Source organism: Apodemus sylvaticus, chromosome 5, assembly GCF_947179515.1.
Source record: "Apodemus sylvaticus chromosome 5, mApoSyl1.1, whole genome shotgun sequence".
NCBI classification, from domain to species: domain Eukaryota; kingdom Metazoa; phylum Chordata; class Mammalia; order Rodentia; family Muridae; genus Apodemus; species Apodemus sylvaticus.
The window spans coordinates 13,553,450-13,568,016 of NC_067476.1; the positions used below are offsets into that span (position 1 = coordinate 13,553,450).

The following is a 14,567-nucleotide window of genomic DNA, read 5'->3' on the forward strand; positions in this document are numbered from 1 at the left end:
TAAAGAGTACTTGTTCTTGCAGAGGACTTGAAACCTCACCACAGCCTGCCTCTAACTCCAGCCTCTGGCCTCTTAGTGCACATGAACATGTGTTTGCCTACACATATACACACACAAGTAAATAAAATCTTTAAACTTATTTAAAAAGTGAGTTGTGCTTAGCAAGTTTGGTGTAAAAGCAAAGGAAGAGATCTGGGGAATGCATGGTGGCACATGCAGATAAATTCATACTTGTACTAAGTGTAAGAGTCAAACCTCACTTCTCCCACTCTCTTTCCCTTCCCAGAGATAGCTGTGCCTTTCCAGGGATGGCCTGTGCACATCCATATGCAAATGAGTAGCTGTGTGCATGTTCAAGTACACATACACACACATATATTTGTATCCCTCCTTACAAAAAGAAAAGCACAAATGGTGACTTCCTGCATTGCTGTTTATCATCTTAGTGATAGCTGTAGCTTACTCTGCACGGATTGACATTTTCCCCATGTAAATTCATTTATTCCTTAACTGTCTTGGTTATTATGATTCAGATTGCTTTTGTTTTTGAGAAGAGGCTTGTGGGGATTAGTGAGTGACACTTGGCATCCAGGCCCTAGCTCTTGCTCCACAGCTAAGCAAAAGCAAACGCTTTCTTGAGCCCAGAACCACTCTCCTCTAGGCTTTGTTACGTTCCAGTTCTGGAGTTCTGAGTCAAAACTACTAGGAATGAGAAAAAAATCCCACCAGGGTTTGCAAACGATAAAGGCTGAAAGTAGCCAGAATTTGATGGACTATTTTGATTTAGTTGTATAAAATAGAAGCAAATTATAAAAAGCAATTAATTTTTTCATAGAAAAAATGTTTTAAAAACTAACTAGAGATCCCAACTAAGAGCTATATATTATTCTTCTCTACTAGCCATCTACTAAGAACTTAGATCAACAGGACAATATTTCAGAAGTTTGTTTGTTTGTTTGTTTGGGTTGGTTTTCACTGTTTTGGTGTACTTGGTAGGCCCACTACCCTTCAGAACCAAATTCAGAGGGAGCCGAGTGGATTCATGTATTACAGCAGACCTTGGAAAATGTGCTGTCCTGGGCATGCCAATTACTACTACAGAGCACCAGCATTTTATTGGAACTGTGAGCAGTTTAGCTGTCTCCATGTTGCTCTCAGCTGGAGTCATTGTGTTCTCACCTAAGGCTCCTGGGATAGTGCCTGGTACATACTTACCATCAGGGAGTGTTGGCTTTAAGAAATAATGGTAGTAGCTGGGCCGTGGTGATGCACGCCTGTAATCCCAGCACTCTGGGAGGCAGAGCAGGCGGATTTCTGAGTTGGAGGCCAGCCTGTTCTACAGAGTGAGTTACAGGACAGCCAGGGCTACACAGAGAAACCCTGTCTCGGAAAAAAAAAAAAAATCCAAAAAAAATAAAGAAAAGAAAAGAAATAATGGTAGTGCAGCCATCTGTGACTGGTAAAGAAAGCATTGGGGCACAGGTGTGCTGGTCTGGAACCACAGAGATGGAGACAGGAGGGAGTGACCTGTAATGGAGGACCAAGAGAAATTAGAAGCAGGGTGCTTTCTGCTGCACCACAATGAGTTTCAGTTTATAAGTAAAGTCACTGGATTGAAAAAGCCATAACATAGTTTTTCTCCAGAGGAGTGGCTCATGACATTTTTAAAGCAGTCACACTCCAGTGTTTTAAAGTTGGTTATTGAGGCCTACTGTTACAGAATCTTGCACTGAACATTTTCCAAGTGCTTCTTAGCATTTTCCAAACTCTCCTACAGACACTCTCGTTGGTTGTGAGGAAACTCTCCCAAAGCTAGCCAGCTAGAAACCACAGAGCACCAAAACCTGAAGTCAGCACTCTGATTCGAAAGCCCACTCTAAGATAACCTGAATTTCTGATCCTGAGAATGGTTGTGTCGATTACTTTTGTACTCTATGAGAGAGAAATTTGCAAATGAACTGATGTGACAACTTTCTGCCTTGGGACTGAGAGCTCATGAGAGCTCACATTTGTGCTTGGAACCTGGCCTAGATAAGACTGTGACAAGCCAGAGTCCTTGAGCTCTCCAGTCTGGATCCTTGTCCCATAATCTACAACATCCTTCAGCCAACTGTCTACTCGAAGCTGGAAGCAGACCAGGAGGAAACAGCGAGTGCATTCTACAGAGGTGGTAGCAGAAGACTCCCGCTCCTGTTCAAGCTTCCCGATAAATCCTGGCACCAAACTGAGCCCCAATTTTCTCTTCTGCCAAATGCTCTGGGTGACCTTTCACACCGATTGATGTAATTCTCATCCAGGGCCTTAAAAGAATGGAACAGCTTCATCGATAATTTTGAGATAGGAACTCTGGCATCCCTCCTCATCCGAGCCAGAATATGCCCAAGATGAATGTGGCTTTCGGGACTTCCTAGGAACTGCCGAGCGCTGTGACCTTATCACTCCCTTGGCTGCTCTCACAACAGTTGAGCACTGTGCTTTATGGGCATCACTAGAGCCAGGTTGACCCTCAATGAAGTACTCACAGCCTCAGACATGAATGGCATCTCTCCTAGACTCAGTTTCCTGTGCAGGTGTTTTGTGAAGATGAAATGAGATAGAATCTCACTTGTCACCTTTTAAACAAGTGTGCCCAAGGAGGACACTTGAGGGTCTGAGAGAGGAAGTGATTGGCTAAAGTTTTATGAATATTAATGAGCCTGGTGAACCAACTGTGTCTTCCTCCATTAGCTCTACCAAAAAAACCTAGCCTCATTCCTCTGTTCCTTCTGTTATCTAATAGAAGGTGCTATGGAGAGAAGGCCTTGGTGGCGTTCTTCAGTGGGGCCGAGTACACCACTTGCAGCCTTCCCTCATTCCAGTAGCTTCCTATAGTTAAGGTCACACAATGGATGGGCTGTAGTGGAACAGATGAGCTGCAGGACCAGTGAGGCCTCATTTAGTGGCCCCCTAAAGACCCAGGAGACCCCTGACTGGGACCCCTGACTGCCACATCCTGTACTCAGAGTCCCTCTCCCTCCTCCTCTTTGACTCTACCACTGCAAGCTAGACTGCAGCCTCATCACCCTGGACAGTGACCAGATCTGAACACCCTTTCTCTCATTCCCCTGAGGGTGTGTGCAAGGAAAGGTATCTTTACTAGATCAGGTTTCTCCTAGTTAGAGTTCACTGGGCCCCCTATCACCAGTGAATTCTATCACCAGTGAATTAGAAAGAGAAGAAAACTGAAGGAAAGCTGTTGGCATTGTTTGATGTGTTTCCAGACCCTTTTGTGTTGCTTATTCACAGCAGGCCCCTTCCTCCTCCCTTTGCTCTCTGCCTGGCCTGGAGACTCCCTGGTGGTTTCTCTGCTCCTGGAGGCTTTGCTTTCTTCTGTTACAAATTACTAATCTCACCAGTTTCTATCGAGTTAGTTGAACGAAGGACTTTACAGCTCCTTTATTAGACCACAGCAGTACTCGTCAAATACAAAGGAAAATTTGACCATGCAAATAAGCTCTGTTTACAAGGAGTAGTGACTCGTGGCACCAGTGGGCCATATTTCCAGGGTGACTTATTGCTGAAAGGCAGTTGCTTGTCTGGCTTGGGGGTAGGTGTTCTCTGTAAGGAATTTTCTACTTGATGTTGTATAACAGCTCCTTGCACATGAACAGAATTTAAATGAATTGGAAGTGTTATCACACAGTTCCTGTATCCTCCACCTCTTGCTGTTGGCCCTGGGTTGTGTGTAGGAGAAAAGGTAAGGTGTCTGGCACCGCTTTGTCACATGGGCGGATCCTCTGTGAGCCTCATTTCTCCGTGGGATGAATGTCATGATGATCCCACCATGTAGGGTTATTGTGAGGTGTCAGTCGTGGAAGCAAATGACTCACAGTGAACCACAGTGCACTCTACGAGGGTGGCCCTGTCTCAGAGCCCTCCTAATTTCCTCTTAGCACTTCCACTGTCCCTTTGGCAAAGGAGGAGTGGACCCCTGGGGCTAAAAGCTCTTTTGACCTTGCTAGGAAGGGAAGCAAACCTGTGCCCCACCCACAGGAACTTTTTGAGTAATGAAGCTTCCATTGTGCTATATGGGCTAAGAACTTCCACATGAATTGACTTTTTCTCTCTCTCCCCCTTTCTGAGACACCCCCCTTTCCATTTTATCATTAGGTAGTAATTAGTATTCAAGGGAAATTGGTCTTAATATATTAAAATTGGTTAAGTGCATTTAGACCTGTACCACAGCCAGTGTCTTATTGGAAAATGTAATTGGGGACTCTGTGTATGTAATTAATTGAATTACAATTAAGAACTTTCATTAAGCGATACACTGGTACATTAGAGCAGAAAGGAAACATGTTTGACGAGCCACAAACCCTGTCTGGGCTCTAAGTGAGGGCACAGAGCCTCGATCTCTTCCAGTCGGCTCTTGGCACCAGAATGTGCCCCGCTGCTCCCAGTAATGGTTTTGGTAATGCATCAGGTGACGTTCCTGCAGTGGCTAGATGGGAGGTGAGTGTCCTCCAGTGGTGTGTTCTACTTCTTGATTCCAGAATCTGGGAGAGAGCTGCCTCAGTGTTGGTCAGATTTTCCTAGTTCCTAGGTGTTGTGCTCTGTCCAATGTTAGCATCCAAGAAAACTCCATTACTGTTCTGGTGTCCTGAGCAGAAGCAAAGACACCTTGGAGGAAGGAGGGATGGGAATTTTGCCAGCCTAAGTTGCAAGCAAACCCATTATGAGCCCTGTGTCCCACCCTGAAAACAGTCACACACCATCTCCCAGGGGCAGTTGTGTTCACATTGAATGTGTATTTTGTTCATTTGTCTTTTGAAGGTTAACATTGTGTCTTAGGGTTTCCATTGCTGCAGTGAAAGACCATGACTAAAAAGCAAGTTGGGGAGGAAAGGGTTTATTCAGCTTACACTTCCACATTGCTGTTCATCACCTAAGGAAGTCAGAACTGGAACTCACTCAGGGCAGGAACCTGGAGCTGATGCAGAAGCCATGGAGGGATGCTCTTTACTGGCTTCCTTCCCTGACTTGCTCAGGATGACATCACTCACAATGGGGTGGGGTGGGGTGGGGTGGGGTGGGGTGGGGTGGGCCCTCCCTTCTTGATCACTAATTGAGAAAATGTCTTCCAGCTGGATCTCATGGAGGCCTTTCCTCAACTGAAGCTCCTTTCTCTGTGATAACTCCAGCCTGTGTCAAGTTGACACACAAAAGCAGCCAGTCCACATTGGATCTCGGTTATGATCAATGACAACTATAGGGTGGAAGAGTAGGTAGCAAAAGACGATATACTGGAGAGACACGAGAGGGTGAAAGGCAAAAAAAGAGATTTACCCAGTGTGGCCACAGCAGGAGGAACAAATAAAGGGATTCAGAGATGCCCAAGTCTGCTCGAGAGGCTTAGGTTTAAGTGGAGGGCAAGAGGAATGGAGTCTGTCTAGTCAAGGTGTTGTCCTGCCCATCTCTGGTCCATAGTGGCTCAGCTCTGGTCCCAGCAAGGTGTTCAGATAAACTGTTTTGCTGTTCATTGGTTACCCTCTTAGGTTGAAGCCTCACCTCAGCTGAATGGGACAGGGCTCTGTCCTGCATGGTTTTGCTCTTGGAACTCAAGGGAACTCAAGGAAGTTATTCACCTCTGTTCTCTCTGTCAAAAGTCCATACAAAATGAAGACAGACTGGCATGTGCTTTTGCTACTTAGTGGGCTCAAGTGAAGAGTCAGTATGTTTATTTAGCAAAGGCAGCTTTTGAGTGTCTTTATAGAGGAATAGTCTTCTTTGAGGAAAGTGAAAAAATGAGTCAAACAATACTCCGAGAATGCTGTAAGCTAGACGCTGCTCTTTTGAAGCCTCAGGACAGGAGAGCGTGCTTGTCCCTCGGAGGGCCGCCCTGGCCTGAGCATGCAAGCAGGGTGAGCCGAGGGCTAGGCGGGCCCCTTCTGTCATCTGTTCTCATCGGAAATTCTGCAAACCTAAAGCTGCTGCTTTCTGACCACCTCATAAAGCAAGATTACCTTGATTTATTGAGGGAGAGCTGACATCTCTCCGTGGGAAGTCCTCCAGCACACTGCCTCTGGCTCCAGGAGTTCAATCAATTAAATACTGTGACAGCAAGGATCCCTACTCAGATTGTAGCGTATCCTATATCCCGCTGTGTGATCCTGGTGGCTTTAAAGAGAGTATGGTAGAGGCTCTGTGTGTGTTATAGTATATCACCTATTGATCGTTTTTAGAGACCAGCAAAAATGACTAGGAGCTGAAGGGAAGTGTTTAATAGAGGGGAAGCTTTGGGCTTATGGGACTTTGGGGACTTAAACGGTTTCTGGGAAAAAGTGATGGATGCAGAGCACTAAGGAAGAGTTTTCTCCACGACTCACTCAGGCGTCCGGCATCGAGTCTGCCTGGAAGAGAGACATTAAGTCTTGCTCCTCTTTCCTTTGTTCCAGCGGGGCAGACATGTTCATAGTCCATTTCCTCAATACAGTCATGGCCTGTGGAGGTGTCCAGCTGCAGCCCATTGAAGGAATGTCTTTACCCAAAGGAAGTCAGGCTGTGGGTGCACAGGCCCTTCAGTTCCTGGCTCAGCCTTGACAGATGCAGGACTATAGAACCTGAAGACATATTGAACCTCATTTTTCTTACCTGTTGGAGGACTGACCTAAAAGAACTTTGGGAAATGAAAGGAGATCACATGTCCATAGTGCTGAACATATAGCATCTAGTACAGTATGTATGTACATACACTGAATAACTGCTGGGCTAAATCCTTGTCCTCTATGCATGCCTCTGTTGGGTCTGGATGACACGGAGAGTACAGTAGGCCCAGGTGAGTGAGCTCTAAGCCCCAGAGTCTACTAACCACAGAACTCAGATCAAAGCTTACAGCCGCATGGCCTACTGGCAGCTTTGGTGGACCGTCTACTGAATGCCATCCAGTGTCCCACATAGTGTGAAAGTGGCCTGCCTGCAGGAGTGCCTGAGCACAAGGAGACCACAGATGTTTATGTGGAAGAACCACAGTGAGAGCCTCCCCAGTCACTGCAGGTTATCAGAGAAACAAGGAAGGCCCTATTGAACTAGACTTTGAAACATAGACATTTTGAAGAAGAAAGGATGCCCTAGCTACATGGTGCAACCTGAGCAGAGTCCAACTTGGCTAAAGCAGAAGTGGTTGGGGAGTGGAAAGGATTGCAAGGCTTTGGAGTACGGTTGAGGGGACCACGCTTTGTTTTCCTTCCCTTGCACAGCTGTGCTTTCCTGTGTGCCAGAACTCCGTACCCTTACACTCCTCTCCTGCGCTCCGGTCCTCTCCCTCCCTTCTCCAGCCAGAGGCAAGCCCTTCCTCTTTTCTACACCCTCACTCACTCTGCATAGTTTATTGCTTACTCAGAATCCCTGCCCTTCTGTCATCTGAGAACTGCCTGCTCTGTCCCTGGGCTTAGCATCTGCCTCCCTGTGCTGTCTGTTCTGGGTTGGGTTGGAAGAAACAGATCATCAGGGTTTGTCATAAGAAATTGAAAGGCAAGGGTATGGGAGACAATGCTTACCTTCTGGTTAGCGTCTAGGCTTCTTACAGGAGACTGAAGTTGCTTTAACTTGCACTAGACTAGGTCTTTCGGACTTGATCTGAGACACACTGAGCCAAAGGGTGAACTTGAAAAGTCCTGTGTAACTTGCTCTCTGTATACAGAAACCTGCCAATAGCAAACAACTGAGTCCATCTAAGCTTTGACCTAATGACTAGTGCCTACTTGTTTGGGAAAAAAAAAAGCCATGTATCTCTAAATGCTCCCCTTGATGCCTATAAAATCACCCATATGAAAGACTTTTTGAAATGGGGGATTGTAGTTAGCCTTGGTTCTCAGCACTGAGAGCAAACTTACTCCTGGAATGTATATAGAACCTTCTAGCTGAGTTTGTTATTGGGGCACAAGCAGCACATGCACACAGCTCTGAGTTCACTTCTGTGTCCCATTAAGGCAACTAAATGAGTATCAAGGACAGGAAGGGCCTACCCACTCACCAAGTCAGCAGTTCTTAGACTGCTTGTGTCACAACCTCTTACATGCCTGAAAGTTACTGAGGGTATTAGATCAGATGCTTAGCTCATTTAGGACCTCAAGTTAATCAGTCACCAGCACCAAAAAGGCCTGAAGCAGGAGGATTGAGAGTTCCAAGCCAGCCTAAGACACATAGACACATCTTGTTGATAGATAGATAGATAGATAGATAGATAGAACAGAAAACAAAAATTCCCAAATCAAAACAATACACAGTGACAAAACAAATCAGATTTGTGTACCACCTGACTAATAAAAATGTATTGAAGACTACAACAGTTATTTATTGTCTATATCTAAAATATAGACAGGAAAGTTGTATTTATTAAGTCATTAAAAACAGTAGATCTGTTTGCATAAGTGCTTTTGTAAAAAAAAAAATCAAAACTAAATTTTCTTTAAAACATTAATGCAAAGAGTAGCTCCGTGTTACTCCCCAGCTCTGAGGCAGGCTATCAGGTAACCAGGCTGACCTTGGAGTCTTTTGTACTGAGCATAGCCTCCTGCGTGCTAGGATTGCAGGTATGCACACCAGTGCCTGATGTGTGCACGCTGGGCTGTCCTGCTGTGCCCAGGGCCTCACACATGCTAGGCAAATGATCTGCCACCTGAGCTGCGGCCCAGCCCTGTTGCACGCTCTTGCACATTCTTGTCTGGTTAATAGGATATCTTAGATCTTCATATCTGCTACTGTACTCAGTTTGTTGCAGTACACTATTTGGGTTGTAGTGTAGGAAGACAATTTGTCCTAACACAGATGAAACAGAGGAGAGAGTTTCTGTACCCTTTTCAGATAATTGTTGGTATTAATTTTCATTTATTTCAAAATTCAAGTGATAGTTTCCTAAAGGTTAATTGCAATGTGGAATCAGAGCTCTTTTTTATATTGTGCACTTGTAAGGGAATGAGTATAAAGGCAAAAGATACTATGAAAACAGTACAGGACCGTAGGGCCCTGAAGGGAGCTTGGAGGTAGATGTGCCCACCACTGGCCCAGGCCTACACTTGTGGGTCTCTGATTTTGAATTCACTGTTCTAGTTCACACTCTCTTATCCTGGGATCACAAGGGTGGGAATGTGGGGTGGGGGTGTAGGAACTGCTTTTAGTACCACCCGAAAGAAGGCGAATGAAACACAGCAAAGGAACACAGGGACTCCAGAGCCAGACAGTCCTGTCCCAGTCATTGTGAACCTAGATGTTAATCTACATCTAACTCTATCCCCGTGGTCAGTCTCGCAGCACCCACTCTTTGTTCTTTACTGCAGGAGCTAGCATTGCCTTAGACTCGGCTTCTTTATTAACTCCTGTTTCCCTTTGTGTTTCTCACTCCAGCCTGTTTGCCCTTACTTCCCCTGAGACCAAGTCCGTGCTCCATCTCATTTTACCCCAAAGACTTAGACTTCTTCCTCTAAGATTCTCTCTTGTCCCCAGGCCTTTCTAAGCTGCACCCTCTCAGTCTTCTTGTTAGTCCATTTGTGCTCTGGTGCTCCAATCCACACTGAGCCCCACCCACGCCCAAAACGTAATCTATCACAACCAGCCTTAAATTCCTGCAGCCCTAGCGTTTTGGCACAATACATTATGGTAATGCACAGCACATAGAGACATTACCACTCACGACTTTGACAGAGTACAGCGTGAAGTCTTTGAAGGCACCATTACAATTTATCTTGTCATTCATGAGAAGATCCAGTTCAGCTTTAATGTAGATGAACACAGTGTGGCTTTTGTCTTATTTAATTGCTTGTGACCTTTTTAATTGCTAATTTAACAAAATACCAACGAGTTATATCTTAATTAAATTAATGGTTTGGGGAGAGGGTTTGTGTGTTTGTTTTTAAGACATTCTGGTTCTCTCTTCTTTTCACTTTGAGAAGATAAAATGTCATCTTGAACAGAAATAGGGTTGAAATGTGAAGTTGAGAGTACGGTAATGATTTCCATGTGCAAATAGCACAGTACCAAATGTCTTGCATATATGTTTGGGTTCCCCCTTCTCCAGGGTACAGACATAGGTGGTTTACAGACCAACCCATTTTTTTGGTCCCCAAACACACTGCTAATTCAGTGCTGTTGCTCCAGGTATCTGACATGAGATGGGGAGCCTTTTGCAGGTGGCTCATTCATTGGGCTCGTCTGCTTCTCCTGTAGCTTTGTGTTCTGTAGCTGGGTCGTGACTTCCCCGAGAATCAAGAGCCTTTTCTGCCAGTACCTTCTCAAATTCCACATTCCTCACAGGAGGGCGAGACACGTGCACACACAGATAAACCCTGCACTCAGTGGCTTTCTGGACCCACTTGAAAACTGGCAGTGAACTTCGGAGCTGCTGTCCAGTTCAGCAGGTGACCTGCTTGGAGGGGATGCAAGACTGAGCAGCCAGCATGCCTTCATGCCCTGCCTTCCTTCCCCATCTTAAGATTCAGCAGGGCAAAGCTTCAGGAACCGAAACCTTCTGTGCGCTGTGGATTTGCCCTGGCAGAGAGCAGAAGGTCAGTGTGCAAAGCATTAGTGTTGAACCAGCTCCAGCATTGGAAGTCTTGGACAAAATTAATAGAAGGAAATTGACAAGCTTTGCTGGTTATTCTCTCGCTTTAGACCTTGACTAAAATCCTATCACCTCATCTGCCCATTATTAACATTTCAGCAAAATATAAAGTTTTCATTAATCTCCTACAGTAAAGTTAGCCATGAAAACTGGCACTTGTTTGAGCTTTTAGGACGCATTAGCTGGTGTATTAAACAGAATGTGTCATTCTTCAGTAGCTTCTACAAGAAGCTAAATCAATTTCTAGTCGTATTTATGCACCACTTTATCTAAAAGCATCTGAATTATCATTTACAGCTAAGATGCTTTATTAGCAGCTGGCATTGAAATTGCTCAGTAAAAAAAAATTGTATGTTACGTTATAGTAATTTTTACATTGGTTTTAATCCAACATAAAATGTAAAAATCTTAAGTGTAGGGTTTTGTTGTTTTGTTTTGTTTTAGTAATTGGCATTTTAACACAATAAGCTATTACTCTTTCCAAGTCAAATACCTGCAATGTTTAGGAAGTACCAATTAGTTAAAGTTCCCGAAGCTTTGGAACTCAGCGCTAAACTCTGTCTAATTCGGCTCTGTTTAATGAGTCGTTCTCAGCAAGGATGGCGAAGGTGGGCTTTGGTATTTAAGAAATCAGGACTGCTTTCTTTATAATTTTGTGTATAAAAAGCCCTAAGATAGAAATAAATGCATTTAGCAGTTACGTTTTTATTAAAAAGTAGTTTGGAGAAAGTTGCTGTGTTAAACTTTCCCCTAGCCCTTGTTCTGATGCCATGTTACCCAGGAAACATTCAAGACCATGATCTGTCCTGAATCACCAGTGCTTCAGAGAATGAAACCAGCCAGCAGATGGCTCATGTAGAGACGGCATGTTACTCAGTTTGTCCTGCGATAGGACGCTGGTTAAGTCACGGCCTCTGAACACAGCACCTGGTGCTCACACTGCACTTACACTGGGCTCCTGCTCTCTCTGCACAGTAGCTAGCACTGACTACAGGGGTGAGCACAGCCTTCACTGACTACCCTCTGTAGCTTACAGTTTAGAGGCAGGGACAGGTAATGACTTGCTGGTCACTGTTCTGTAGAAGGTATGAATACAATGTCAGGAGCAATACTAGATTTGGGGGCCTGGAGTCAGGGAAAGTCTCCCTTCCTGTAGCCTCATTTGAGCCAGGCGTTTGAGAAGGGATAGGGAGGGGAGTAGTAAGGAGTGAGACAGCAAACAGGGTGCTCTGGGCATATGCAGTGTGGTCTAAGCCAGGATGATATCCAGGGTGTCGTATCACATTCTTCCCGACGGGACAGCCTATCACAGGTGCTGCAGCATCCATATGAATAGCCATAGTGCTTAGGAGCAGAATGTACAGTTCCTAATAAGTGAGTTCAGTGCAAAAGAACAGGAAACTGACTTCTTTAAAAGCTCAACCTATGGGCTGGTGAGATGGCTCAGTGGTTAAGAGCACTGACTGCTCTTCTGAAGGTCCTGAGTTCAAATCCCAGCAACAACATGGTGGCTCACAACCATCTGTAACAAGAACTGACGCCCTCTTCTAGTGTGTCTGAAAACAGCTACAGTGTACTTACATATAATAAATAAATAAACCTTAAAAAAAAAAAAAAAACTCAACCTATAGGCAAAGAAAAGCATGAAGCCATCAGGCTGTAGATACCCAAAGCTAGTGCTTTCTGTCCCACCAACTCCATCTGAAGGAATTCCTGAAATTCCCTGTGTTTTACCACTAACTAGTGTGTGTGGCCTTGGGATAAGGTATAGCTTCTCATCAATTTAAGATGGGAAATTCCAGGACCCTCCATGTTGTCATGAGGCTTAACATGAATAAAGTATTTGACATCATGGCTGACCTTGGTAGCAGACTGGCCATTATTTATTTGGCCAGTTAGTGGGGAACATACCAGTTGGGTATGCTATTCTTGGGAGAAAGCTTAAAGATAAATAAGAAACTTGACTTACCTTTGTAAAACTTCGACATTACAACACAGCAACCTTTATACAGGCCTAGGACAAGGCTGAGTAAGATAGCAGCATTAGATTCTTTACATGAATTTTTATGTCTGTGAATATCAAGGGTGAGCTCACAGAGGTAGTTACTTGCCTAAGATCACACAGCAGATTAAAGGCAGAGGTGGGAGTTGAACTAGGTTTGCCCAGCTGTGGATCCAGTATATACCAGTTACTGTACATGTGTGTCAGAACCTCCAGAACAGATTCCTGAAGAGGGGACATCTGGGCTAGCCTAAGGAAGAGGAAGAATTTGGCGGTTCTGGGGTGGAACTGAGGAGCAGTCTGGGTCATGAACAAGGCCCAGCAATTACACCTCAGAAGTGTACACCCCAGACTCTGGGGACTGAGCCCTGGTTTGCTTTCACCTGATGTAGCCAGTCTGCAGAGTTTGGAAGGATGTGAGAGAAGCTATTGTGAAGACTGAGGACGATTGGAAAACTGTTTATAAGCTGCCCTTCTTTAGCTGCTGGCTGAAGGAAGGGCTTCATTCACAAGGCCTGGGGTCCAGGGAGAGTTGTAGAGCACCAGTCTTCCTGTTTGTCACCTGCATCATATTACACAGTGTATGTGGGTGAGTGAATGGGTGAGTGAGTATATGAGTATGTGAATGAGTGAGTGTGTGTGTGTGTGTGTGTGTGTGTGTGTGTGTGTGTGTGTGAGAATGAGTGTGAGTGGGTAAATGTGTGAGTGCATGAGTTTGTGAATGCATGAATTTATGAGTGTGTGAGTGAGTAAATGTGTGAGTGAATGTGTGAATGAATGTGAGTGCATGAGTTTGTGAGTATGTGAATGAATTGTGTGTGTGAATGAGTGTGTAAGTGAGTAAATGTGTGCGTGTGTATGTGAGTAAATGTGTGAGTGAGTGAGTGCTTGAGTGAGTGGGTGAGTGATCGATGAAGCCTCTAGAGAAATGAGCCAGAAGGTCTTGTGACCAGATCACAAAAGCAGTTCAGCAGTCCCAAGCCAGCCAGAAAGAGGCTTCCTCCCGAGGCAAGGGATGCTGTGGATCACAGGCAGGGCTCGACTGAGCAAACAGGGTCGGGATTTGGAAGGATCAGGATTCTTCAGCTTCCACGACTTTCATGACCACCACACTCCAAGATTTTGGCATCTCTGCGGAACTGCTTGGTCCCTGCTCACGCCTGTCTCCCTACTGCCCAGCCGAGGGCCCACCCTGGCATAGGCAGTGTTTGTGGAATTAACTGTTGGATGATTAATACGATAGCATTCTCTGTTTACTGGAATGGCATTATTAAGTCATCGCTCAGCCTTTCCCCCTCCAAATTAAATAGCCCGTATTATTTTAATTTATCCCAAAGCATTTTAAGCAGACGCCATTCGCCAAGCCTCATGTATCTTTATGTGTTAAACTGTTCTTTTCCTCCCCAGGTTCAAGGGCAGACGGAGTTTTTGAGGAGGATTCACAAATTGACATCGCTACAGTACAGGACATGCTTAGCAGCCACCATTACAAGTCATTCAAAGTCAGCATGATCCACAGACTGCGGTTCACAACTGATGTGCAGCTAGGTGAGTGCTCGTTAGCGGCATGCAGCTCCCGGTGGCCTGGTGGCTACAGAGAATGTGTTTTCTGAGTAGATAGTAAACCATGAGACTTAGAGTACATCCTTTTCCCACCCAAGGGTTTTGTCTTCACTTGAGACTGTCCTCAAACAGTTAGACTTTGAGAAGTTCCAAGGCTCCTCTGAGCCTGGAGATGTCTTCAGAGCTCCTGGGGATGCTTCTGGGCACCTCTCCATACTCCCCTTCCTTGCTTACGTGAAACTTCTTAATAATCTTACAGGTTATATTTGGGTATCACTAGAAAATCTAGTATTTCACTAATGTTTGGGCTTGGTTTGCTCTGATTAAGCACTAAATTTCTGCTTTTACTTAAACCTAATGGGAATAGAAAAATCACCATAGTAGTCAACATAATATTAATATATCATC

The 14,567-nt window shown here is 44.9% G+C and overlaps 1 protein-coding gene across 10 annotated transcripts in view; it reads left to right on the forward strand.

Annotated features, from left to right (window-relative positions):
- Positions 1-14,567, forward strand: part of Mapkap1 (MAPK associated protein 1) — a 212,706-nt gene that overhangs the window by 156,384 nt on the left and 41,755 nt on the right. For all 10 annotated transcript variants that reach the window (XM_052182252.1, XM_052182248.1, XM_052182253.1 and 7 more), the window contains one exon: positions 14,004-14,144. In XM_052182252.1, the coding sequence (XP_052038212.1) occupies positions 14,004-14,144 (141 nt within the window). The remainder of the gene's footprint in view (positions 1-14,003; positions 14,145-14,567) is intronic.